General features: G+C 44.1%; 1 protein-coding gene across 1 annotated transcript; it reads right to left on the bottom strand.

The window, feature by feature from the left end:
• Positions 1 to 394: 394 nt before the first annotated feature.
• LOC306891722 (NLR family CARD domain-containing protein 3-like) lies at positions 395 to 24,566 on the bottom strand. The gene is made up of 7 exons (XM_079452211.1): positions 22,827 to 24,566; positions 22,338 to 22,511; positions 14,609 to 14,782; positions 14,048 to 14,221; positions 8,894 to 9,067; positions 8,296 to 8,469; positions 395 to 3,515 (listed from the first exon to the last, which is right to left on the bottom strand). The coding sequence occupies exons 1-7, from the start codon at positions 24,533 to 24,535 to the stop codon at positions 3,497 to 3,499; spliced, it is 2,598 nt and encodes an 865-aa protein (XP_079308337.1). The 5' UTR covers positions 24,536 to 24,566; the 3' UTR covers positions 395 to 3,496.
• Between the last annotated feature and the right edge of the window lie 1,921 nt (positions 24,567 to 26,487).

Here is a 26,487-nt window from a genome sequence, read left to right as displayed (position 1 = left end):
ACTTATGCATACCTAAGTCACTTGCACTATTTTAGTCTAAATTATTATCTGTTCATATCCACCTGTACATTAATGTTCATAGTATATAGCCATGTGTATATATTGTTCATAGTATATACCTACTGTCATATTTTCATAGAACATACCTACTGCAAAATATTTTTATAGTCCATGCCCACTGTATAATATTCTCTCATATTGTATTCTGTATTTATTTTAACTGTATATCCTGCACTTGCTAACTGCACTTCTGGTTAGACCTAAACTACATTTCGTTACACTGTACTTGTATATGTGTAATGACAATAAAGTTGAATCTAATCTAATCTAATCTGTTGGTCTTTTCTGCCTACCCATAGCCCCTTGTCTCTTTTTTTTTTTTTTTTTTTTTTTTGTAAAGCGACTTTGAGTTCTTGAAAAGCGCTATATAAGTTCAATTTATTATTATTATTTTAGGCCAGGAGCATAGCTTTGAACTTTATGCGGGCGGCAACAGGGAGCCAGTGTAACCTGATGAAGAGCAGAGTTACATGCGCTCTATTCGGTTCATTGAAGACCACTCTTGCCGCCGCATTCTGGATCATCTGGAGAGGTTTGATTGTGCAAGCAGGAAGTCCAGCCAGAAGCGCATTGCAACAATCCAGTTTGGACAGGACAAGAGCCTGGACTAGGACTTGCGTAGAGTGCTCCGATAGGAAAGGTCTAATTTTCCTAATGTTGTAGAGGATGAATCTACAGGACCGGGTGGTGCTGGCAACATGACTTGTGAGGTTAAGCTGATCATCGATTACCACTCCCAGGTTTCTGGCTGTGCTGGACGGTGTAATCGTTGATGAGCCTAGTTGAATGGCAAGGTTGTGGTGAATCTTTGGGTTGGCTGGGATCACAAGCAGTTCCGTTTTTGCAAGGTTTAGCTGCAGGTGATGATCCTTCATCCAAAGCGAGATGTCACTCAGGCATGCCGCGATGTGAGCAGCGACCGTCGGATCGTCCGGTTGAAATGGCAAGTAGAGTTGTGTGTCATCGGCATAGCAGTGATATGAGAAGCCATGCTTCTGAATTACCGAGCCGAGGGATGTCTTGTTAATGGAGAAGAGTAGGGGTCCAAGCACTGAGCCCTGTGGCACCCCCGTGTTGAGCTGTTCGGACGCGGAGACCTCATCTCTCCAGGATACTCTGAATGACCTACCCGAGAGGTAGGACTCAAACCATTGCAACGTCATTCCAGAGACACCCATAGCACTGAGAGAAGCCAGGAGGATGTGATGATTCACAGTGTCAAAAGCAGCAGACAGATGACATGAGCACAGATGACATGGATGATGCTTTTGCCAGTCTCAGGGCTTCGATGACTGAGAGCAGTGCAGTCTCTGTGGAATGACCGGTCTTGAAACCAGACTGATTGCTGTCCAGGAGGTTGTTTTGCATGAGAAAGGAGGAGAGCTGATTGAACACAACTCGCTCCAGGGCTTTGGCGATGAAGGGAAGAAGGGAGACAGACCTGTAGTTTTCTAGCAGTGTAGGGTCCAGGGTGGGTTTCTTTAGAAGCGGTGTTATGCGGGCCTCTTTGAACGCTGTGGGAAATGTCCCAGTGGTGAGCGAAGAGTTGATGATGTGGGTCAGAGCAGGCACAACCGTTGCAGAGACGGCCTGGAGGAGATGGGTGGGGATGGGATCCAGTGGGCAGGAGGTAGGGTGGTTGGAACCAATGACCTTGGAGACATCAGCTTCAGAAAGAGGAGAAAAGGCGGGGAGCACACACGTGTCAGGGATGTGGGCGGGTTCGACAGGTGGTAGCGTAGAGAACTGGCTGCTGATGGCAGTAGTTTTCTTTACGAAGAACGATGCAAAATCAGCAGCTGTTAACTCCGATGAAGGTGCGGGAGCAGGCGGACAGAGAAGAGCAGAGAAGGTTTTGAAGAGCGTTCGAGAGTCCGGAGAGTTGCAGATCCTCGAGTGGTAGTAATCTGTTTTTGCAGAGGGGGGGAGTGCAGAGAAGACAGCAGAGGAAAAACAGGAGGGAGGGAGAGACCGCAGGTTGCGCCGGAAGGTGACCATCGGTAAGACATCTGCGATATCCGGAGCAGTGAGGTCGAGGGTGACGAAGAAGTGATCAGACGTGTGCAGCGGGGTGACCTGAGGGTGATGAGTGGAGCAGTACCTTGTGAAGATCAGATCTAGATGGTTTCCAGACTTGTGGGTTGCTGATGTGAAAACCTGCTCGAGGAGAAATGATGCGGTCAGGTTGACGAAGTCAGCAGCCTGTGGTTTTCCAATGTGGATGTTGAAGTCACCTAGTACCACCAGGGGAGTACCATCCTCAGGGAAGGATGAAAGAAGCACATCCAGCTCCTCCAAGAAATGTCCAAGCTGACCTGGGGGACGATATATAACTACAAAATGACTTTTAACAGGGTGGGTGATAGTAACAGCATGAAACTCGAAGGAGCTGTTGTCACACATGGGTGATAACTGATTGAATTTCCAGTCTTTGGGGATGAGTAGACCGGTGCCTCCACCCCTTCCTGTGATGTGAGGGCTGTGGGAGAAAGTGTGGTTATGGGAGAGGGCAGCGGGAGTGGCAGAGTCCTCTGGTTTGATCCATGTTTCTGTAACCTACGATGGAAAGACCAGAATGTTTAACAAAAGCTGTAATGAAATCAGCTTTGTTCACAGCAGATTGGCAGTTCCACAATCCTATTGGGAAAGTAGAAGGGGCAGTTGCTAGCAGTGATACATTGTGAAGATTATTAGCATTGCGTCGCCTTCGGCATGCGGCAGATGATTACGTGTTGTGATAACAGAAAGGATTTTAAAACACATATTTAAGATAAGCAGAAAGAAAATAGGGAGAATTATTAAAGATAACAATAAAGGATTAAGTATTAGTGCAAACAAGTAAGACAAAAAGTGCAAGTGTTAACACAAAACAAAATAGGTACAAAAGAAGTGCAATACTCCAGTGCTCTGTCGGTGTCCCCGCTCGGTGGAGTCGCGCGCAGGTAGAGTCGATGTCTTTACTCTCTTCGGTCTTCACGCGATGAGGGCCTTTTAAATACCTGTCTAATTACTTTACTTCAACAGGCCCCGCCCTCAGATGACACGCGCACACAAAGCAAACCAATTAAACTAGCCCAAGAACGAACGAAGGAACGATACTACACGCGGTTTCACCACGTGACAGAGCGGAAGTAAATACAAAGCGATTTCTCAGTTTAATACAGTACTAAAACTAAACAAGACACAATGTAAATACACTTACACAGTTCTGTACGCTTCTGCTGCTAAATTGCTTCTCCTGTAAGTGATGATATTCATCATCACTAACACTCCCTCGCATGTGGAGAAAGTCATTATATTGTTTTGGAAATAATTATAAATAAGACACTTTTTAGCGATTCACAGCTGTCACCGGTGATGTCACAGTCTTCTGAAAGAAAAAGGTTCAGATGATCTTTACTGAATGAAGGGAATCCTTTCACTCTTCATGTGATTGTTAAAGTCGAGGCTCAATACTGTAAAACATTGAGGAGAAACATCAGATATGATATTAATATTCACTCATCTCAGTCATTATCAACATCATGTCACAATGACTTTATACTTACAAATCATATTAAATTAATCTGAGAGAGAGAACACAATATGGGAAGTGCAGCCACACCGACATTAACACAAGTGTGAGTACAAAACATTTCTGTCACTTGTCCACTGTAAATAAATCTACTTAAAAATGTCTCGCAATAAATATGTATTTTTGTTTATACTGAATAAGACTAGTCCTAAAATGTGTCTAATAAAGATTATTTTGTTCACTGGATACTTAAAGGAACAGTTCACCCAAAAATGAAAAGACTACTATGGGAGTCAATGGTGACCCACGACAGCGGAGTTACAAACTCTCGTGTTTATTTGTGTTCAGCACAACAAAGAAATGTATTCAGGTTTATAACAACTGGTCTCCAAAAAAGAAAATTATTTAATCATTTACACCTTGTGTCATTCCAAACCTGTCTGACTTTCTTCTCACAAAAGATATTTTGATAAAACATTTGTCCTCATTGTCTTGTCATTGGTTTTGTATCCATACAATAGAAGTTTATGGCTACCAACGGTGTTCCCTTTCGAGAGCGGTCACTTCGGCATTGCGGAGAACCGCATATGAAACTCCTCCTCTTTTTCACTTTCCCTGAAGTCTTATAGGATAACGCCAGTAAAAAAACTGGCCAATTGTTGCAAGACATGCAACAGTATGCAAATACTGACAAATCTAGACAGTATAAATACAGTGCCTGTGACGACAATTCCTCAGAATCTTCTTTTTCACGCTGCCATTGTTAAAGACGCAACTAAATATATCTTTCACCGCATCCTATGGCTTCATATTGTCATCTTTGCAGGATACTCACGAGCACTGCATTGCCTGCCTTACTCATGCGGAGGATGCATTCTGCGAGTCTAATTGCGCGCACTGTACGGACCTGCCGGTACGTGTCTTGAGGACTCGCAGGAACATCACTCGTGGAGTCATAGGGTCGAGGCTCACCGCCGCCACGAGGTCCTCTATTCCCCAGTCCTCTACGTCGATGAGAGCCCTCGTACCTCCACGAGGAGTTTGTAAGGGTTCTCGAGAAGGCCGTAAGCGAGCTCGACATCACCTGGGATTCACCTGAGGAGCCGGCAGATAGTAGGCTCGACTCCGGGTACTTTCAGGCGAGCCGCCGCCAGACCACGTCGAAGAGGAGTGCGCCGTTTTTCCCAGATGTCCATGAGCACGTGGTGAAATCATGGTCTGCACCTCAGTTGGCGCGCTTTCAAGCTGCTACGCCGGCCATGTTCGCCCACGTGGTCGTGGCTGAGGCCCACAGTTACGTGCGCATGCCACCCATCCAGGAGACCCTCGCCGCTCATTTGTGCCCTTCCACCACCTCGTTGGGCTCCGACCCAGGTCTGCCCTCGAAACCGTGCAGATTTACCGCCCATCTCGCCGTTAAGGCCTACGCATCCACAGGCGAAGCCGCCTCTGCTTTGCACGCAATGGCAGTGCTGCAGGTGTTCCAGGCTAAGATCCTTCAGTCGTTGGATAGCGGCAGCCTCGAGGCGGACGCCACGAGGAATCTGATGGTGGCGACCGACTTCGCTCTGATGGCTACGAAGATCACCGCACAAGCTATCGGCAGGTCTATGGGGTTACATCTGTGGCTTACGTTGGCGGATCCAAAAGACGCTGATCGTAAGATCCTTTCTCAACGCACCGATCACTCCTTCCGGCCTTTTTGGTGACGTCGTGGAGTCGGTAGTAGAGCGTTTTGGTGAGGCGCAAAAGCGCGCCAAGGCCATGAGTCACGTGCTTCCTCGACGCTCTTATCAACCGTCTCCTGGAGGCCGCTCTTCATCCGCGACTCACTCTTCGCAGAGACCTGCCAAGCAGAATGCGACTCCCGCTTTGGCTAGTCGAGGTCGCGAGCCGGACGTCCGGCCTAAACAATGGTCGGGCCCAGCTAAGAAGAGGTACGGGCCGAAGAGAGGTCCGCGCCACGATGGCGGAGCGTCATCAGCTGCCAAGGACCTAGGAATAGGAGTGAGTCTGTGAGCGTGCCGGTGGCCCCCATACGCTGCTGTTTGCATCAGTTTTCCCCCGCGGTTGCGGGCGATTATTGCTACGTTGTAAGTGTTGTTTGTGTGAATGCAATAAAAACACATACTTTCCCCCTCACCCACCCAATGCTGGGTCCCTTGCTCTGCCACGGTGCAGCGCGAAGCCGCAGTTAGTTCCAGCTATAACCAGCCTTCCCTCGTACACGGACGCTCCCGTGGACGAGAGACCGCTGGATTCTCACGTGCGAGCCATATTCCCGCCAGTGCATTTAGCCTCGCTGGGCCAGCGTGCTCCCCTAAACAGTCCGCTGACTGTAACCCCCGAGCAGATTCGACCGTTATGTCTGTTTCTGGACGCGTGGAAGGCCATTCCAGGCATCTCTCTTTGGCTACTTAACGTGATAGAACACGGGTACTCCCTGCATTTCAGTGGTGTGCTTCCGTCGCTTACGTCCGATCCTGGACTTGAGACCCGTCAACCGAGTGCTTCACAAACGAGCGTTCAGAATGACAACTCTAAAACAGATCCTGGCACAAGTGCGTCCTGGGGACTTGTCTGTATCCGTAGATCTGAAGGATGTGTACTTTCATGTTCAGATAGCCAAGCGCCACCGAAGGTTCCTGCAATTCGGATTTGAGGGTTCAGCGTACCAATTTGCTGTCCTCCCGTTCGGACTGGCATTAGCTCCACACACATTCTCGATGTGCATGGACGCGGCGCTTTCCCCTCTCAGAGGGGAATTATCTGGACGATTGGCTGAATTATCTGAATTATCTGGACGATTGGCTGATTTTAGCTCACTCTCGGAAGACGCTAATCGGTTACACGCAGATGCTGCTTTGTCACTTGACATTCCTGGGGCTGCGCGTGAACATGCAGAAGAGCAAGCTCACACCGAGTCAGTCTATAACGTATCTAGGGGTATGTTTCGACTCAGTGGAGATGCGCGCTCGCTTCTCTCCAGAGCGGACGGAGTCCATCTCTTCAGCTCTACATTTGCTCTGGCCGGGCCGGTCTGTTCCCCTGAGGGAGTTCCAGAGGCTTTTGGGTCTAATGGCTTCGGCGGTCTGCCACCTAGGTCTTCTGCACATGCGACCACTACAGTTTTGGCTGAAGGCTCGGGTTCCATGGAAAGCATGGCCCTCGGGTCGGTTGCGAGACCCGGTTACACTCAGCTGCCTCGGTGCCCAGAGTCCGTGGCGCGACCCGAACATGTTCAGTCGGGGAGTTCCCCTGGGGCTGGTGACGAGACGCACAGTCATTACGACGGATGCGTCGTCCTCGAGATGGGGCGAAGTGTGCGAGGGAATGCCGGCATCCGGCCTTTGGTCACAGTCTGTAAGAAAATGGCACATAAATCGCTTGGAGCTAGAGGCGGTGTCTTCATACTTTCCAGTCGAGGCTGGAGCAGAAACATGTTTTGATTCGCACCGACAACATGTCCGTGGTTTCGTACATAAATCGCCAGGGAGGGTTCCATTCCGGAGCTCTTTTCAAACAGGCTGCAGGTCTCCTACTGTGGGCAGATCGGCATATACTCAGATCAGCGCATATCCCCAGTCATCTGAACCGCGGAGCGGACATGCTCTCGAGGGAGGGTCTTCCGCACGGGGAATGGAGGCTTCATCCCGACTCAGTGCTGTTAATTTGGGAACGCTTCGGGAAGGCAGAAGTGGATATATTCGCGACAAGCGAGAACGCGCACTGCCCGTTGTATTTATCACTGATCCACTCCCCCATGGGGAGTGCGGTGGCCGCACGTTCGGCTTTACGCGTTTCCTAGTGGATTTTACCCCTAGTGCTGTGAAAAATCAGAGAGGAGACGGCGTCGGCGATTCTTGTCGCTCCGTTTTGGCCAAATCAACCATGGTTCCGCCCTATTCAGCGCAGCCCGCTGCATTCGTTGGGTTTGGATATGCAAATTTGCCAGGAGCCTGATCTAGCATTTCATTGCAGTGTTCAGTGATCTAGCAGTTAATAGGCCGGTTTCAGCCAATCAGCTGTTAACGCTTGGGGCGACCTCGCGAATGGTTGAATTGTATGCTCCCCATACTCTGTGTGTTTAACCCAGTTGTCTGGCTGTTTTTGCTAGCTCTCACGGCGGGATTGTACTACTGTTCCATATGCGGTTCTCCGGAATGTCGAAGTGACTGCTCTCGAAACCTCGGTTCCCTGAGAAGCGGGAACGAGACATTGCGTAGATCGCCGTGTTCGCCACTCATCAACGTGCGGCCGTTCTCTCGTAGATTCTGAGGAATTGTCGTCACATGCACTGTATTTATACTGTCTAGATTCGTCAGTATTTGCATACTGTTGCATGTCTTGCGACAGTTGGCCAGTTTTTTTACTGGCGTTATCCTATAAGACTTCAGGAAAAGTGAAAAAGCTTCTCAGGGAACAGAGGTTTTGAAAGTAATCGGAGACGTTTTGCAGAAGAAAGTAAGGTTGGGTGGACTTTATCTTCTTAGTTGAGTAACTCAGACATGTAGGCTACTCAGATTCATTTGAAAGTTGGATTCATTAAACACTGTGTTTATGTTTGTGTGTTGAAATACATGTGACTTCACAACTGAGATATGCAAACCCCAAAGTTGAGCAAACTGAAAAGGTTGTCCTACAGTTTATTGCGTTTAATATTATATAGCGTGTTAATAGTTTATAGAAATATAATGGTTTAAAATTAATAAATAACTCACAGTAGTGTCTCTAGTTGACAGTGTGGATCCTTCAGTAAATCAGAGAGCAGCTTCACTCCTGAATCGTCTGGATTATTTCTGCTCAGATCCAGTTGTGTCAGATGTGAGGGGTTTGATCTCAGAGCTGAAGTCAGAGCAACACAACCTTCAGATCCAATACTGCAGTCAGACAGACTGAAGAGAGAAGAAAAATAAATGAAATAATGACAATAACATTTAGACAATCATTAATATCACAATTATTTTATATAGTTAATTATACTTTAATATATTTTTATTATTCATATATTATTCAATTATTATTCATCAATGTTTCAAATTATGTCCCTTTTTAAAAGATAAAAGTAATACATTAAATGATTGTAAATCACTGTCAGTTTACAATAATATCATGAATAGTTTAATATATTCAAGTTAGTTAATAAAATGATCTCAGTTTGGTGATAATTCTGTATGAATCTGAATCAACAGAGAGTCATTGACTGACAGTCACTGTTGAGTCTCTTACATATAAAGATGATTCTGATAAACTTATGAAGACCTCCATTTACATAATACATACACATGTTTAACTTTATTGCTTTAAGGATTTTCTTACTTTAATGTCTTCAGTTTACAGTTTGTATTCTTCAGTCCATCAGAGAGCAGCTTCACTCCTGAATCCTGCAGATTATTGAGACTCAGGTTCAGTTCTGTCAGACTTGAGGAGTTTGATCTGAGAACTGACGCCAGTGATGAACAACTTTTCTCTGTCAGATTACAGTCACTCAGACTGAAAGAGAAATAACAAGATAACAGTGAGTCACAATGTTAGTAAGACACTTATGACTGTTTTCTGACTGCATGATGGATCTTTCTGATTTGAATAACGCTGCACTTGCCACAGAGATGAATAACAGGCAAAGCATTAACAGATGGATCTTTAATGATCACTTCTAATCTCATTTCTATTTTTCAGGATATCGTATGAAGCATCAAGATGTCAGGAGCGTGTTGAGGGAACAAGGACAGAGATCCCAAGTGCAGACAGCGGGGTCAGAGGTGAACCCTTTCTGATCCGTGTGTGCAGCTTCTCTCCGCCAAAGACATGCCGCATAGGGTGGCCATTTCCATAACACCAAAAAGGAGGACACTTTCCGGCATTTAGTGAGGCAAGAATAACTGCATCTGGTGTACACGCAAATACAATACAATTTTGTCAATCATATCGATGGTATCAAGATACAGTGATTCTGAAATAGCCTACTCTATTCATTGCCTACGACATATCTTGATGTAGACCTATGTGTGTTTGTTCACAGTAGTTGTATTTTTTCAAGACACTCCTGTATGACTGGTGATGCTTGACTGCATGATAAACTTTACTTTAGTCATCCTGAGGTGATGTTGCCTCTCGAAAATAAGACCTAAGGGGAGACGTACCAGCAGCTTGTCGGTCACCTTTATGTTTTTCAGTGCTGGCATGTCAGTCAATGGCGGCTTTCCCTTTAATACTAACGTCTACTTCACATCGACATAGTGTACTAAATCCATGGAAAGCATCTCTACTGCTTTTTTATATGAATTCGTGGTCTTTTGTCCATTCCGGATTAAATGATGTCTGACGTTTCGGGATGTTAATGTTATGATGTGACGTAGCCAGCACGTGGACTCCAACTCCAAGTCGTGGAGGCTTGTTTACGTTTTTAACCAATTATATATCAGTTATTTATTTGACACCTTTTCAGCCAATCATTTGTTTGACCGGAGATCAAGGCCAGGACTAGAACTCGGGTCTCTGGCATGAAAGTCAGACTCTCAATACTTGAGCCACTGAAGATGGTGAACCCAACAGTAAGACGCACTCAGAGGCAGATGAGATGCAGGACTAGGTTTAATAAAAGTACAAGCAACTCAATTCACAGCTGGAGCAAAAAATTATCAAAAAGTAATCCTCAGGAACACAACCAGTCCAACAGAGCTTTTCACGAAAATTTCAAAAGGTTTCCAAAAACATTAAGCACAAACTCCAGAGGAGGAAAGTCCACAAAAATAAAACAGGAATAGTCCACAAAAATAAAACAGGAATAATCCAAAGGCTACAGGAAATTAAATATCTCTGAGTTAGAGATGACTTGCTTGAGTAACCGGCTGAGAACTACCAAACACCAAGCAAAGAGGCCAAGAGACAGAGAGACCTAAATACACACATTAGAACAAGACACATGTGAAACCGATAACACCAATTACAATTCGAATAAGCATGACGTAATTGCACCATGAGGACCACTAGAGGCCAAATCATGCAAAACACTAACAGGACCCCCTCCTCTAGGAACAGCTCCTGACGTTCCTTCCAGGACGATCGGGTTTATGAGCATGGAAGTCCCAAACTAACTTGGGGTCCAAGATATCTCTGGCAGGAACCCTGGAGCGCTCCTCTGGGCCATAGCCTTCCCAGTCCACAAGATACTGAAGTGATCCTCGCACCCGGCAGGAATCTGGTACTCTGTGGACTGTGTAAGCTGGTTGGCCTCCAATGATGCGAGGAGGAGGGGGAGGTTTACCTACTGGAGCAAAAGGAGAAGACAACACAGGTTTTAGAAGGGTGGTAGGATAAAATGAATTGAAACTGGTTGAAGAATAGAGACCAGCGTGCCTGACGAGGGTTGAGTCGTTTGGCCTGCTGAATGTACTCTAGATTTTTGTGGTCAGTGAGTACTTGGAATGGGTGTTTGGCCCCCTCAAGCCAATGTCTCCATTCTTCGAGCGCTAGTTTAACAGCCAGTAACTCACGGTCTCCCACTGGTAATTCCTTTCTGTTGGTTTAAGACGGTGTGAAAGGAATGCACACGGACGAAGTCTATTATCCTCCCCCCTCTGGGAAAGCACTGCTCCAACACCCACATCCGAAGCGTCCACCTCCACAACAAAGAGTTTATCTGGGTCTGGGAGAGTGAGTATGGGAGCTAAAGTAAAGCGGTGTTTGAGTTGATTAAAAGCCAGCTCTGCTTCAGGACTCCAGCAAAACCCAGCATTATTCCCTTTAGTGAGAGCAGAAAGGGGAGCCACCACAGAGCTGAATTTCAAAATAAATTTGCGGTAAAAGTTGGCAAAGCCAAGAAATCGCTGCACCTCCTTCACAGACACAGGAGTGGGCCAATCTGTGACTGCTTGAACCTTCTGGGGATCCATTTGAATATGGCCGGGGTTTATGATGAATCCCAGAAATTGTACTTGGGTCACATGCAGGGAGGGCTTCCTCAATGTATTTGCACTCAATGCACGCTCGGGAGACGATAAGGAGAAGATGCGGCCTCTGGGGGGACAGGTACATGGAAGCAGCTCAATGGCACAGTCATAAAGACAGTGTGGTGGTAAAGAGGTGGCTTTCTTTTTACTGAAAACTGCCTTGAGGTTGTGGTACTGTGTGGGGATCTGAGATAGGTCTAGGGATTCTTGAGTCTCGAGAGTAGGGTCAGGGGAACTTGGGTTCAAACAGGTGACAGGACAAGTGGGACCCCAACTGAGGATAGCGCCAGTGGACCAGTCAAGATGGGGGTTTTGGTGAAGAAGCCAGGGGTGGCCGAGAATCACAGGAAACACTGGGGATTGTATCAGATGAAAATACAGCTCTTCCTGGTGTTGACAAATAGAGAGGTGAAGAGGAACGGTTTGAAGGGTTACCTTCCCGGGGCCCAGAGGTCTCCCATCCAGTGCGGTAATTGTTAGAGATTCGAGTGAGTCAGTTGGGATCTGGAGATTCCTTGCAAGAGACAAATCCATAAAGTTCCCGGCTGCACCTGAATCCACCAAGGCTTTAAGTTGATGTTTCTGATTAATCCTGAATTGGAAGGTGGGGCGGTGAGAGTACTTCCCGTCACAGTCCTTCCTTGTCTGTACGGGAACGAGCGTTTCCTGAGAGCTCTGGGCAGGAAGAACGGAAATGTCCAGGCAGTCCACAGTATAGGCAACAGCGCTCCCTCATGCGGCGGTCACGTTCTGAATGGGGAGACCCGAGTACCACCCAATAGCATCGGTTCAGGAAATCCTTGGGACGGAGGTGAATTCTTGGTGGGGTCTAAACTGATATGGGGTGTGAAAACAAACTGGTGACTCAAATTCCTCTCCCTCAGACGATTATCCAGTCAGATTGCCATGTCAATGAGGATCTTGAGAACACGGGTACGCTCTCGTGTTGCAAGGTCATCCTTGACCGTCTCAGAAAGACCATTCTGGAAGCACACCATGAGAGACTCATCATTCCAACCACTCCCGGATGCAATAGTGCGAAAATGGATGGCATATTCTGCAGCAGTACGACTACCTTGCTGGAGGGACAGCAATCGTTTAGACGCCTCACGGCCACTGATGGGATGATCAAAGACCCGTTTGAATTCCTCTTCAAATGCAGAATAAGTTGAGCAGAAGGGGCTCTTGGCTTTCCAGACAGCCGTTCCCCAGGCGAGGGCCTTACCCGAAAGAAGAGTGATGACATATGCAATCCTGGCTCTGTCTGAAGGGAAGGATGATGGCTGTAGCTCAAATGTAAGGGAACACTGAGTGAGGAATCCAGAATACTGACATTTAGAGCGCGTTTTTTAACTTCGAAAAGGAGGACAAATGAGTGTCCGGATTGAGGCTGTGCCGGACGCAGGACAGGGGGCTTAAAATCCGGACGTATGGCCACCCTAACGCCGCATGAAGAGCAGCAGACACGTGTTCATGTTAACAACAGTAGTGCAGACACGCAGAGCAGGTCAATAGACTCACAACAATAAACTAAATACAGCAACTTTAAAGGATTTGTATCTGTCAGTCTGTTTACTGTTTGCTAAAAGTCTCCAACCTTTCCACCAGATTTGTGATATTTTATGAACCACAACCTTTTTATCTATATTGAGCATTAGCATTATTGATCAGCATGTAAACATTCGTGACCCTGTGAAAACCCAAACTAAAGTCTCAAAATCTAACTTATTATAACAAGCATCAAATATTAATTTCACTGAGATTTCAATCTTTAAAATGACATTATTCAGTCAATATTGAAGATATTGTTATATTTTCACAGAATATTCTGTAGGATGATTTTATGTAGAAAACAGTTCTGGTATGAAGGGAATTGAAAGGCTTATCTAGTAAGTAAATTAGTTTTCTGTTTATGATGAGAGCATTTTAAAATTACATTACATTTGTTGTTTGAATGTTGTCAGTAGTTTTATATTGACAGATATCAACTATCAGACTTCTATTAAGAGGACATTCCCCTCGCCACAGAACCTACAATACATAGATACATAGCCTACTGTGTAAGGGGTAGTAGTGAGGTCTTTAATGTCGACAAATGGCAATAAATTGGCAATTCTTTTTTATTTTAACAGTCACATAACAATCTCATCTGCACAAGTCAGATGTATAAATATTGAAAGATAAATAATATTTGTCACGTTAACTGTGAATAATTAAAACTGTACTCAATGTGCCAGTGTTGCGCAGTCGCAGTTCATTGCACTAAATATCTGCGCATCTTTTTGGATTATCTGGATGTCAGAGATTTAGCTTCAACCTCGCCGCTGCTTAATAACAATAAACTGCACTGTGTCGAGGTGAGACGAGGCTTTGGTGAAACGCCTCCACTGTCGACTACATCAAATGTAGACAAGAACAAGAGTGAAACAGCAAAACATAAACAGCAAAAATACTCGACAGTCACTTGAGATTATTAAACTAAATCGTTTATTACTAAATGATAATTTGATCAGTAACTCACAGTAGTGTCTGTAGTTGACAGTGTGGATCCTTCAGTAGATCAGAGAGCAGCTTCACTCCTGAATCTCCTGGTTTATTAAAGCTCAGATCCAGTTGTGTCAGATGTGAGGGGTTTGATCTCAGAGCTGAAGTCAGAGCAACACAACCTTCAGATCCAATACTGCAGAACGACAGACTGAAGAGATAAGAAAATAAATGAAATAATGACAATAACATTTAGACAATTATTTAATAAAGTTAAATAAAAATAATAAAAAAATATTAATTATTATTCATCCATGTATCAAATTATGTCCCTTTTTGCATGATACAAGTAATAAATTAAATGATTGTAAATCACTGTCATTATGCAATAATATCATGAATAGTTTAATATATTGAAGTTAGTTATTAAAATGATCTCAGTTTGGTGATAATATGAATCTGAATCAACAGAGAGTCAATGACTGACAGTCACTGTTGAGTCTCTTACATATAAAAATGATTCTGATAAACTTATAAAGACCTCCATTTACATAATACATACACATGTTTTACTTTATTGCTTTAAGGATTTTCTTACTGTAATGTCTTCAGTTTACAGTTTGTATTCTTCAGTCCATCAGAGAGCAGCTTCACTCCTGAATCCTTCAGATTATTGTCACTCAGGTTCAGTTCTGTCAGACTAGAGGAGTTTGATCTGAGAACTGACGCCAGTGATGAACAACTTTTCTCTGTCAGATTACAGCGACTCAGACTGAAAGAGAAATTACAAGATAACAGTGAGTCACAATGTTAGTAAGACCCCCTTGTGGGAAGTGTTTGTTTTCAGTTTTCTATCCTAGTTCTGTAAGTGTTTTCGCCCATCGTGTGTGTTTGTTTTGTTGCTGGGCAGGGCTGGACACTTGACTGGACGCCTGCGGCTGGGCAGGGCAGGACGCCGGCACCTGGGCAGGACACCTGCACCTGGGCAGGACGCCGGCACCTGGGCAGGACGCCGGCACCTGGGCAGTACTGGACGCCGGTTGCTGCACCGGACTGCACATGGGACTGGTCACGGCAATGGACACGGCAATGGACACGGCAATGGACATGGCAATTGCCAGCTGCTGCACTGGACTGGACATAGGCTGCAGCACTGGCTGGGCTTGACCCTGCACCCCTCTCCGTTGCCTCCTCTTCTTCAGCTGAGTCACCCATCCGGTGGTCGGCTGGAGGAAGGAGGTGAAGGGCATGGCTGTCCCCGGGTTGAAGGCCTCTGACGAGGACCCCCAGGATTCTCACCTTCCCCGCTTGCCATTAAGGCTAATTGAGGGTGGGGAGGCTGAAGGTGATGGAGTGGAGGCCGTGGCGATGCCCATAACCCTGATTTGCAGAGTACGGCCCTCAGGGATGGTGGCCAGCGGGGGGGGGAAACTGGGCTGGACTGAGACCCTGGGCTCCGGCCGATTCATGGCATACCTGATCAGGTCCGTGAAGCCCAGCTGTCTCAGCATCTGCATCTTTCACCGTGCTAGTGGTTGGTTGAGGCCGCCATTGAACAGGACCATCTGTTCCTGCTCATTGTGGACCATCTCCCCTGCCGTCTCAAAGAAGTGATCTGCGCCGATAAGTCAGAGTGACCCTGTCGTAAACAGAAGAGGCGATGAGCCTGGGGTCACTCGCCTTGCCTCCATTTTGCCTGCTGGGTTCGGAGCAGGCTCGTTCGTTCTGTCGTGAACAAGGGGTGACCGTGGTGTAAGAACCCAAGTGCAGGCAGCAGTGAAGGGGTTAACAAATATTTAATATATAAACAGCAACAAAACAAACACCCATGATGGGGGAAAACACTAACAGAACTAGTCAAGTCAAGTCAAGTCAGCTTTATTTATATAGCGCTTTTTACAATTTTCATTGTTACAAAGCAGCTGTACAAGAAAAAAATGACTATAAGTAAAACATAAACGGTTATGGAATTCAAAACACAGGTCAAATATCAGACACACAATAAATTCCTATATGCAGTGTTAATTAAATAAGACAACCAAATTCTAGCAGCCCCCCCGGCCAGGCAAAACAGTGCAAAACAGTATGCAAACGGTGGCGAGGAACCCAAAACTCCATTGGAGGAGAAAAAAAACCTCGGAGGGAAACCAGGCCTAACCAGGGGATTCCAGTTCCCCTCTGGCAAAAACTGCAGCCTCTGCACAAGCTCAACAGTGCTTGCACAACAAGGCGAAAATAAAAAAAAATTAGATTTAAAATTATCATTAATAATCTAATAGTGGCTGAAGTTTTGTAGGGACGTCACTTCCTTCGTCCAGCATTTGTCAGGTCTAGGAATGGATTGCGCCCTGCCCGCTCCGCTCTTGTAACCTTGGAACAATGAGACAAGACTGGCTGAGAGTAGAGTACTGTTCTGCACTCTTTGATGCAACAAATGCATCAGTTGTTATTGGAAGTGTCCCTGGTTCCGGTTGATCTAACTAGTGCAGCCTAGATCTTTGAAATACATGTATTATGATAATCTAGTGTATGCAAGATTAAAAAGATGCGTCTTTAGTCTAGATTTAAACTGACAGAGTGTGTCCGCCTCCCGGACATTGCAGGGAAGACTGTTCCAAAGTTTAGGCGCTAGATAAGAAAAGGATCTGCCGCCTGTACTTGATTTTGAAATTCTAGGTATTACCAACTGACCTGACGCCTGAGAGCGTAGTGCACGTGATGGACTATAATACGTAAGAAGTTCTCTCAAGTAGTGAGGAGCTAAACCATGCAAGGCTTTATAGGTAATAAGCAAGATTTTAAAATTTATGCGATGCTTTATAGGTAACCAGTGCAAGGTTGACAGAATCGGGCTAATATGCTCATACTTTTTTGTACGTGTAAGAACTCGAGCTGCCGCATTTTGGACCAGTTGGAGTTTTTGTAATAGGCCTGCAGGGCAACCACCTAATAGTGCATTACAGTAATCTAGTCTTGATGTCATAAAGGCATGTATAAGCTTCTCCGCATCTGATGATGACAGCATATGACGTAATTTTGATATATTTTTAAGATGGAAAAACGCAATCTTACAGGTGTTGGCGACCTGGTTCTCAAATGACAGAGTACTATCGAATATAAAGCCAAGATTCTTAGCTGAAGATGAGGGTTTTATGGAACATCCATCAATAGTTAAGCAGTATTCTTGGTTGTTACGTAGGGCGGTTTTCGGTCCGATAAGTAACACTTCAGTTTTGTCCGAGTTCAGTAATAAAAAATTGCTACTCATCCACTTTTTTATATCGACAATGCATTCCACTATTCGATGGAATTGCTGTGTTTCGTGAGGCTTCGAGGAAATATAAAGTTGCGTATCATCAGCATAGCAGTGAAAGCTTATTCCGTGTCGCTTTATTATATCTCCTAGGGGTAACATGTATAATGCGAAGAGCATAGGCCCTAGTACTGAGCCCTGTGGTACACCGTACTGGACTTGCGATTTGCGTGATACCTCATTGTTTATTTTTACATATTGGAAACGGTCGCATAAATAAGATCTAAGCCATTTCAAAGCTATTTCCTTAATACCGACATCATTTTCAAGTCTATGTAGGAGCATGCTGTGGTCAATGGTGTCGAATGCAGCACTAAGATCTAGCAGCACCAATAAGGAGATACAACCTCGGTCGGACGCCATAAACAGATCATTTGTAACTCTAATCAGAGCAGTCTCTGTACTGTGATGTGCTCTAAATCCAGACTGGAAATCTTCATTAATCTCATTCCTTTGGAGGAAGGAACATATTTGAGTTGAGACTACTTTTTCCAGAACCTTAGATAAGAAAGGTAGATTCGAAATAGGTCTATAGTTAACTAGTTCTCCAGGGTCCAGATGGGGTTTTTTGACAAGGGGCCTTATAACAGCCACTTTATATGCTTTAGGCACATGTCCTAATGTCAGAGATGAGTTAATAATGCTAAGTAGAGGATCTATAATTTCTGGGAGCATCTCTTTCAGAAGATTTGTAGGTATAGGGTCTAGCATGCATGTAGTCGATTTAGATGATCTAATGATTTTCGATAGTTCATCGTGATCTATAGTAGAAAATAAACATAGTTTCTCCTTAGGGGTGCTGTAGTAAGTCGTTTGTTCAGCGGGTTTCGCATCTGGTTGCATAGTTATAATTTTCTCTCGAATATCTTGGATTTTATTTGTGAAATAGTTCATAAATTCATCACTGCTATGCTGGTATACAGCATCAGAAGTCGCAGACGATTTATTTTTGGTTAATTTAGCCACTGTATCAAATAAAAACCTAGGGTTATTTTGGTTTTCTTCTATTAATGATGAAATGTAGGCGGATCGAGACGTTTTTAGGGCTTTCCTGTATTTTTTTTGTACTATCCTTCCAGGCAGTACGAAATACCTCTAATTTAGTCTTTTTAAAGTTGCGCTCCATTTTTCGTGCCGCTTTCTTTAGAGCCTGAGTGTGTTCATTTTTCCACGGTGTCGGTCTGTCATTTTTAATCTTCTTTAAGCGCAAGGGAGCAACTATGTCTAGCGTTTCCGAGAAGGTGGCATTAATATTTTCAATAGTAAAGTCAAGATCTTCAACGTTATTACTCATGCTAGAGATTTGAGACAATTCAGGCAAATTATCAAGAAACGCACCTTTTGTAGTCGAAGTTATTGTTCTACAATATTTGTAACTTGGAGTTTGATTTGCCACCATTGGGTATTGAAGCAAGCATGATACCAGATAATGATCTGAGATGTCTTCGCTCTGCTGAAGGATTTTAACATCGACCACGTTTATACCGTAAGACAAAATTAAATCTAAAGTATGACTATGAACTAGGATACAAAACTGAAAACAAACACTTCCCACAAGGGGGGCAAAAACAAACTAAGTACTGACATGACACAACATCTTAAACAAAGGAAGGATGAACATCTAACAAGGTACTAGAACACGAGCGAGGCAACAGATACTACAAACCGGAAAACTGGACATATGAACAAGGGAACTTGGAGCAGGAAACAAGTACAACAAACGAGCACAAGACAATAGACAAGAGGGCATTAAATAGGGAGACTAACAAAGGAAATAACGATGGGCAGGTGTGGGTAATGAGAAAAAGGAGGAAAGCTATACTAGGAACAAGAGGGGCGGGGCCAATGACGAGACTGGAGAGAACGCATATTAAGTTCTGATTGACAATAAAACGTCTCTTTCCACATAAACCCCTTGGGTCTGTCATTATTCTGCCACTAAACTAGAAAATCAAGACAAGAGAAGGCAGAATCATGACAATCTAATTGTGAATGATTTAAAGACAGAAGTAGTTCTGGTATGAAGGGCATTGAAAGGCTTATTTAGTAAGTCAATTAGTTTTCTGTTTATGATGAGAGCATTTTAATAGTTACATTACATTTGTGTTTGAATGTTGTAAGTAGTTTTATATTGACAGATATCAACTATCAGACTTCTATTAAGAGGACATTCCCCTCGCCATAGAACCTACAATACATAGATACATACTGTGGAAATCAAAATATTAAATAAATGGCCTGATAAAAGATCATATATATACACACAAGGGGGCTTAATTTATTAAATATTTATAATTTTCAGAAAACATTGTCTGGATTATTGTTTGAAGAAAATATAAAGACCGGACCTCTAGCAACTTGAATGCAAGACCCTTGCCCTACAGCATTCAGACAAAACAGTGAAACAAAGTGTGTATAATGATGCTCATTAAAGATCATCTTCATATTTTAGACTGCTGTATATTTCTTGTATGGCCGTCAGAAGCGTGTGTATATTACAATGTAAAACAACATTCATTGACCGTCAGCTTCAATGGTGTGGAGACTAAGACATGTGATTGATCATTTTAACAGTTTACTGACGCAGGTTCCAATCCACCTTTGACTTGTCTAGATTTTCACATCACATATTAAATCATGCAGACATTTATTTTCAACAAAAAGGAAGAAACTATTAAAAAAATTCAGTGGTTAGAGCATGGCAATAATGCCAAGGCTGTGGGTTTGATCCCAGGGGATTGAACATACTTGGAAAAAAAAAATTATAGTATAATGAAATGTAAGTCTCTTTGGATAAAAGCGTCTGCCAAATGTGGCTGTGGGTTTGAAGTGATTGTCACACAGTATAAATGACAGATAGTTTAGTAGATATTTGTTGGAGTCGCCCTTTTGCTGCAGAGTTAGAGCTTTAAAAACACATTTTAATGGATATGAGGGTTTGTGTTTGTTATCTGTAAGTCTCTGTGCATGTTCATGCATTCATTCAGTGTTTTGGTTTCTTGTGAACGATTTGTTTAGATATGATGTGGTATCATTTATGGTGACGTTACTTTAAAATATCGCTGTTGTTTGGCCGGAGGAAATTTTGCCATAACCATGATTTTGTTGAAACGCCGCCACTGTCAACTACATCAAATTTACACACGAACAAGAGTGAAACAGCAAAACATAAACAAAAAAATTCTCGACAGTCACTTGGGATTATTTACAAAAGTGAGTTTACAAACTAAATGATCATTTGATCAATAACTCACAGTAGTTTCTGTAGTTGACAGTGTGGATCCTTCAGTAGATCAGATAGCAGCTTCACTCCTGAATCTTCTGGTTTATTTCTGCTCAGATCCAGTTGTGTCAGATGTGAGGGGTTTGATCTCAGAGCTGAAGTCAGAGCAACACAACCTTCAGATCCAATACTGCAGTCACACAGACTGAAGAGAGAAGAATTATTTCATACATTAATCAATTATTATTCAGCAATGTATCAAATGATGTCCCTTTTTACAAGATACAAGTAATAAATTAAATTATTTTAAATAGCTACAATAATAGCATGAATTAATATGTATGAATCTAAATCAACAGTGTCAGTATTTGCGGAAAGCAGAACCCAAACACAGGCAGCAGTTGAAAATAAAGACTTAAACATAGAACTTCCCTCGAGGGGGCAAAACAAACTAGTTCCAGGATGATCTAAATAATAAATCCAAACACACGACAGGGAAATGGTCAACAGGAACAGGGTTGTCCGACAACCTGAGAGACTCGTGCGGGACATACAAGCTAGGACGGGACAGGGAGTCTCTCAGCTGGCTTCCCCTGGCTTGGGCTCGGGCTGTGGGTCCGGAGGCTTGGGTTCGGGCTGAGGGTCCGGAGGCTTTGACTTGGGTTCGGGCTCTGGATCTGGCAATGTGCACCCCCCCAAAAAACATTTGAGTTGGCCCCTGGGGTTCCTTGGGCTCTGGAGGCGCTGGAGAGAGCTCTGGGACCGGTACGGAGGCCTGGTGAGGCTCGGGATCCGGTACAGATGCCTGTTGAGGCTCGGGATCAGGTAAAGGGTTCTGGGGAGGCACGGGAGTGCATCGGGGCGCAGGCACGGGAGTGCTTCGGGGCGCTGACACGGGAGTGCATCAGGGCGCTGGCACGGGTGTGCCTCGGGGCGCTGACACGGGAGTGCATCGGGGCGCTGGCACGGGAGTGCATCGGGGCGCTGGCACGGGAGTGCATCGGGGCGCAGGCACGGGAGTGCTTCGGGGCGCAGGCACGGGAGTGCTTCGTGGTGCAGGCTCGGGAGTGCTTCGGGGCACAGGCACGGGAGTGCTTCGGGGCGCTGGCACGGGACACCAGAGGGGATCAAACTCCCGGAGTGATTCTGGTGTGAACAGAACCGGTAGCTGTGCCCGGGAAGGCCGGAGATTTTTTCCCTCTTGGCCTTCCATATTGCGCTGCGGCGGAATCCCGGATGCGTGCTCGCGCTGTCTACGCTGTAATGCCCGCCGATGTGGATGGCGCCGACGGGACTTCGTGGAGGAGTGGGGCGCGGTCCCAGAGTGAGTCAGACCGACCCCCACGCGGATGACCGGAACCGGACGCGAACCGCTCAAGCCACCGTCCAGCTCCCCAACGCGGTCCACTGATTCCTCCCCCGGGAGAACCTGATTAATCAACTCCTCCAGGGGAAGGTCGTCCGCGTACGAGAACAGAACGGCGGCGAGCATGTCGTCGTCCAGACCGGTCAAAAACACACGATTAGGCAAGTAGGATCGTCCCAACCCACCCGGTAACACACCCCAAAGAATTTCTCCACGTACCTCTCCAGTGGCCGTCCGTCTTGAAGAAGACCCACGAGCTCGTCCACTGGAGAGATGTTGATGTAATCCATATTTGCGGTCGGTTATTCTGTCACGGCTCTCGCGCCGGACGAGACAGACGAGAATAACCAGGTTTAACTTATGAAGACCTCCATTTACATAATATATACACATGTTTACATTTATTGCTTTAAGGATTTTCTTACTGTAATGTCTTCAGTTTACAGTTTGTATTCTTCAGTCCATCAGAGAGCAGCTTCAATCCTGAATCCTTCAGTTTATTGTGATTCAGGTTCAGTTCTGTCAGACTTGAGGAGTTTGATCTGAGAACTGACACCAGTGATGAACAACTTTTCTCTGTCAGATTACAGCGACTCAGACTGAAAGAGAAATAACAGGATAACAGTGAAGATTTAAACACATCAAGAGATAATGTTTGAACAATTAGAATCATCTGCACAAGAGCTGAAGCAACATCTGCACCTGATTGAGAATCACTGCAAGAACTGAACCCTGACAGACATTTATAAATAAAAAACAAATGAATCAAAATCAGAAAAAGCCACAAGAGAGCAGCTCTCACTCTATAGATGCAGTGAACAATTCCATCATGTTTTATTGTGTCTCTGTAGGACATTAACTACAGTAATGTGGACTGTTAGATGTTCAGGTGAAACTGCAGGTAAATGACTCACTCAGCTGTTCTGGATGCTTTGATCACTGGCAGAAGCCTCAGAAGACATTCATCTGATCGATCATATTTCCTCAGATTAAACTCATCCAGCTTCTCTTCTGAGTTCAGTAACACAAACACCAGAGCCGACCACTGAGCAGGAGAGAGACGGACTCCAGTAAGACTAGACTCATCTCCTCTGTTCACATATGTTTGTACTTCCTGCACTAGAGAATGATCATTGAGTTCATTCAGACAGTGAAACAGATTGATGGATTTCTCTGGAGAGAGATTCTCTCTGATCTTCATCTTAATGTACTCGACTATTTCCTGTTTACTGTCAGAGCTTCTTCCTGTCTGTGTCATCAGATCTCGTAAGATTGTCTGACTGGACTCCAGCGAGAGACCCAGAAGAAATCTGAGATAAAGATCCAGGTGTCCGTTCTCACCCTGTAAGGCCTTGTCCACTTCACTCTTCAGTAAATCACTCATGTTTGATCTCAATCTGCTGAAGGGTCTTGATGTCTGCTGAAGAAATGACAGAAACTTGAATAAAGCAGCGAGAAACTCCTGAACGCTCAGATGCACAAAGCTGAACACCTTCCCCAGGTTCAGTCCAAACTCCTCTCTGAAGATCTGAGTACAAACTCCTGAGTACACTGACGCTTCTCTGACATCAATGTCACACTCTCTCAGATCTTCCTCATAGAAGATCAGGTTCCCTTTCTCCAGCTGTTGAAAAGCCAGTTTTCCCAGAGACTCAAGACTCTTTCTAGCCTGCTGAAGATCTACCTCACATTTCCCATCATACTTCTGACTCTTCAGTTTGATCTGAAACATCAGGAAGTGTGTGAACATTTGAGTGAGAGTCTTGGGGATCTGTGCTGGACTCTCTGCTTCACTCAACATTCTCTGGAGAACAGTGGCTGAAATCCAGCAGAAGACTGGGATGTGACACATGATGTACAGACTTCTGGATGATTTCATGTGTGTGATGATTCTGTTGGCCAGACTCTCATCATTGATTCTCTTCCTGAAATACTCGTCCTTCTGAGGGTCATTGAATCCTCGTACATCTGTGATCAGATCAACACACTCAGGAGGAATCTGATTGGCTGCTGCTGGTCGAGAGGTGATCCAGATCAGAGCAGAAGGAAGCAGATTCCCCTTGATGAGGTTTGTCAGCAGCACATCCACTGACGCTGATTCTCTGACATCAAACAAACTCCGATTCTTTGAGAAATCTAGAGGAAGACGACACTCATCCAGACCATCAAAGATAAACACAACTTTATAATCATCAAAGTCTGGCGATCTCAGTTCTTTTGTATCTGTGAAGAACTGATGAAGAAGATCCATCAGACTGATATTTGTCTGTTTGATCAGATTCAGTTCTCTGAAAGGAAGTGGAAATATGAAGTGAAGATCTTGATTTGTTTTTTCTTCAGCCCAATCCAGAATGAACTTCTGCACAGAGACTGTTTTTCCAATTCCAGCGACTCCTTTAGTCAGCACACTTCTGATGGGTTTGTTTAGTTCAGGTGAGACTTTAAAGATGTCATTACATTTGATTTGTGTTTCTTGTGTCTCTGATCTTCTGGATGCCGTCTCAATCTGTCTCACCTCATGTTCATTATTGATGTCTTCACTCCCTCCCTCTGTGATGTACAGCTCTGTGTAGATCTCATTCACAAGTGTTGAGTTTCCTTGACTTGAGATTCCTTCATTCATTCTCTGGAATTTCTCTTTTAGTCTGGATTTGTGTTTCTTCATGTAAACTCGGGCAAATTCTGATAAACAAAGACAATGTTAATAAAAGACATGTACACAATTAGGAAAATCCTTAATTCTACAGTATGTACAATGTAAAAACAAACACATTTTTTTTTCTTATTTAATATCATTTTAATATAGTAAAGCTCTCTATGCTTATTAAACCAAATGAATGTTTTTGCCTAATTTGTTCTTATATTTGACCTTAAGAGTGTTTTAAGATTTTGATGATCATGACATTAGATGAACACAAAAAGCTTCATGGTTCTATTCTGTTGATTTATTAACTGTAAATGTATTTTCACTAATAATCATCAGTAAATACAAACACTGTGTCTGTTCGTCTGAAGGTAAAGTGATGTCATAGTCACATGACTGAGAGCTCTTACTGGTCTGTAGTTCGTCAGCGAGGTCTGTCTGCTTCATCTTCCTCAGGACGTTCAGTGTGATCTTCAGAAACATCTCTCTGACTCTGATCTGATCTTCATCATCCTCCTCTTCTCTCTCAGAGCATGATGGGTAATCTGGACTCAGTAGACTCTTGAAGATCTTCAGCTCTTTCTTCATCAGAGAGATGAGTTTGTGCTCCAGCTCCTGAAAACATTGTTCAAACACACATGATTTTGCCTGAACCCCATTTCATGAAACCTATAACACATTTAAACACTATAAACACACATCAAAACTACAGAAACAAAATCATATTTTCTTTAATTCATATTTTGCCTTCAAATGATTCACAAAGCATCAAATACACATCGGCATTGATAACACACTGAGATCTATTTCAAATCAATATGATAGTGACTTCTTACTACAATGAATCAGTTCGAAACTAAACATCTAAACATGTTTCAGAATCATCAGTAATAATAACAGTAATCTGTGTAAAGCTGCAGTACGACTGACAGTAAAAGAATCTCATGAAATGCCCCTTAAACATACAGCTTTGATTTTGGACTTAGAAACATATTTTGGGGTAAAATCAGTTTAAAGCCTCATTTGAAGAAGAGCATCTACATTTCTGAATAAACTGTGAATGAACAAATTTTATGTAAATAAAATGAATGTAAAATAAAGTCTTGTTAATCAAAGCAAAATATTGTAAAATATCCCTAATTAATATTTATATATTAACGCTTGTATGGAGAAGGAGGCGTGGTCAAGCGGAGTCTGCAGCAAAAGGATGAGGTATGTGGCGTTTAAGTAGGTCAATTACACATTGTGAATGTAACAGATTAGAAGTCCAAGCCTGTAGGCAGAGGGGGGTTCGGCTGGTTCGAACGAACCCCCCCCTCACTGCCAAAAGTCCAGAATTTAAGTCGTTTTTTTTCATGTTGTTATTGTCATCATTGTTTTAATCAATGCTTGTGACAAATTTCTGGGTTGCTGTTTCAAATTAATATGATTGTTATTGCAGGACGCGTGTGTGTGTGCGCACGTGCAGACAGAGAGAGTTCTCGAAATACACTTTTCAAAGCAACGTGAAGAAGCATCGCCTCTGAATTATGCGGGGGGAGGGGTTATATATATATATATGAATGTGGCCCGCCCACAGATTTGGACCGGCCCTCTGAACAATGCCTTATAGTGTGTTCACACCAAACGCGAATGAAGCGTTAAGCGCGAGTGATTTACATGTTGAGTCAATGCAAAGATGCGATGACCTACTTGTGGCGCGATTCACGCGAATGACGTGAATTGAAAAATCTGAACTTTGGTGAAAAGTCGCGCAGCGTTAACCAATCAGGAGCGTGCTCTAGTAGAGCGTCAGAATATTGGCTTTCAGACCCAAATTTCTCTAAGTTACTCACATAGCCTAATAATTTGTTAAATTCATAATGTAGCATTGCGATAGAACTGACACGTGAACCATCTGAAAATTTCAAACAGACGACAAAATGGCCAAG

Source organism: Barbatula barbatula (assembly GCF_947034865.1).
Source record: "Barbatula barbatula genome assembly, chromosome: 3".
In the NCBI taxonomy this organism is placed as follows: Eukaryota; Metazoa; Chordata; class Actinopteri; order Cypriniformes; family Nemacheilidae; genus Barbatula; species Barbatula barbatula.
This window is presented reverse-complemented; position numbering and strand designations above follow the sequence as displayed.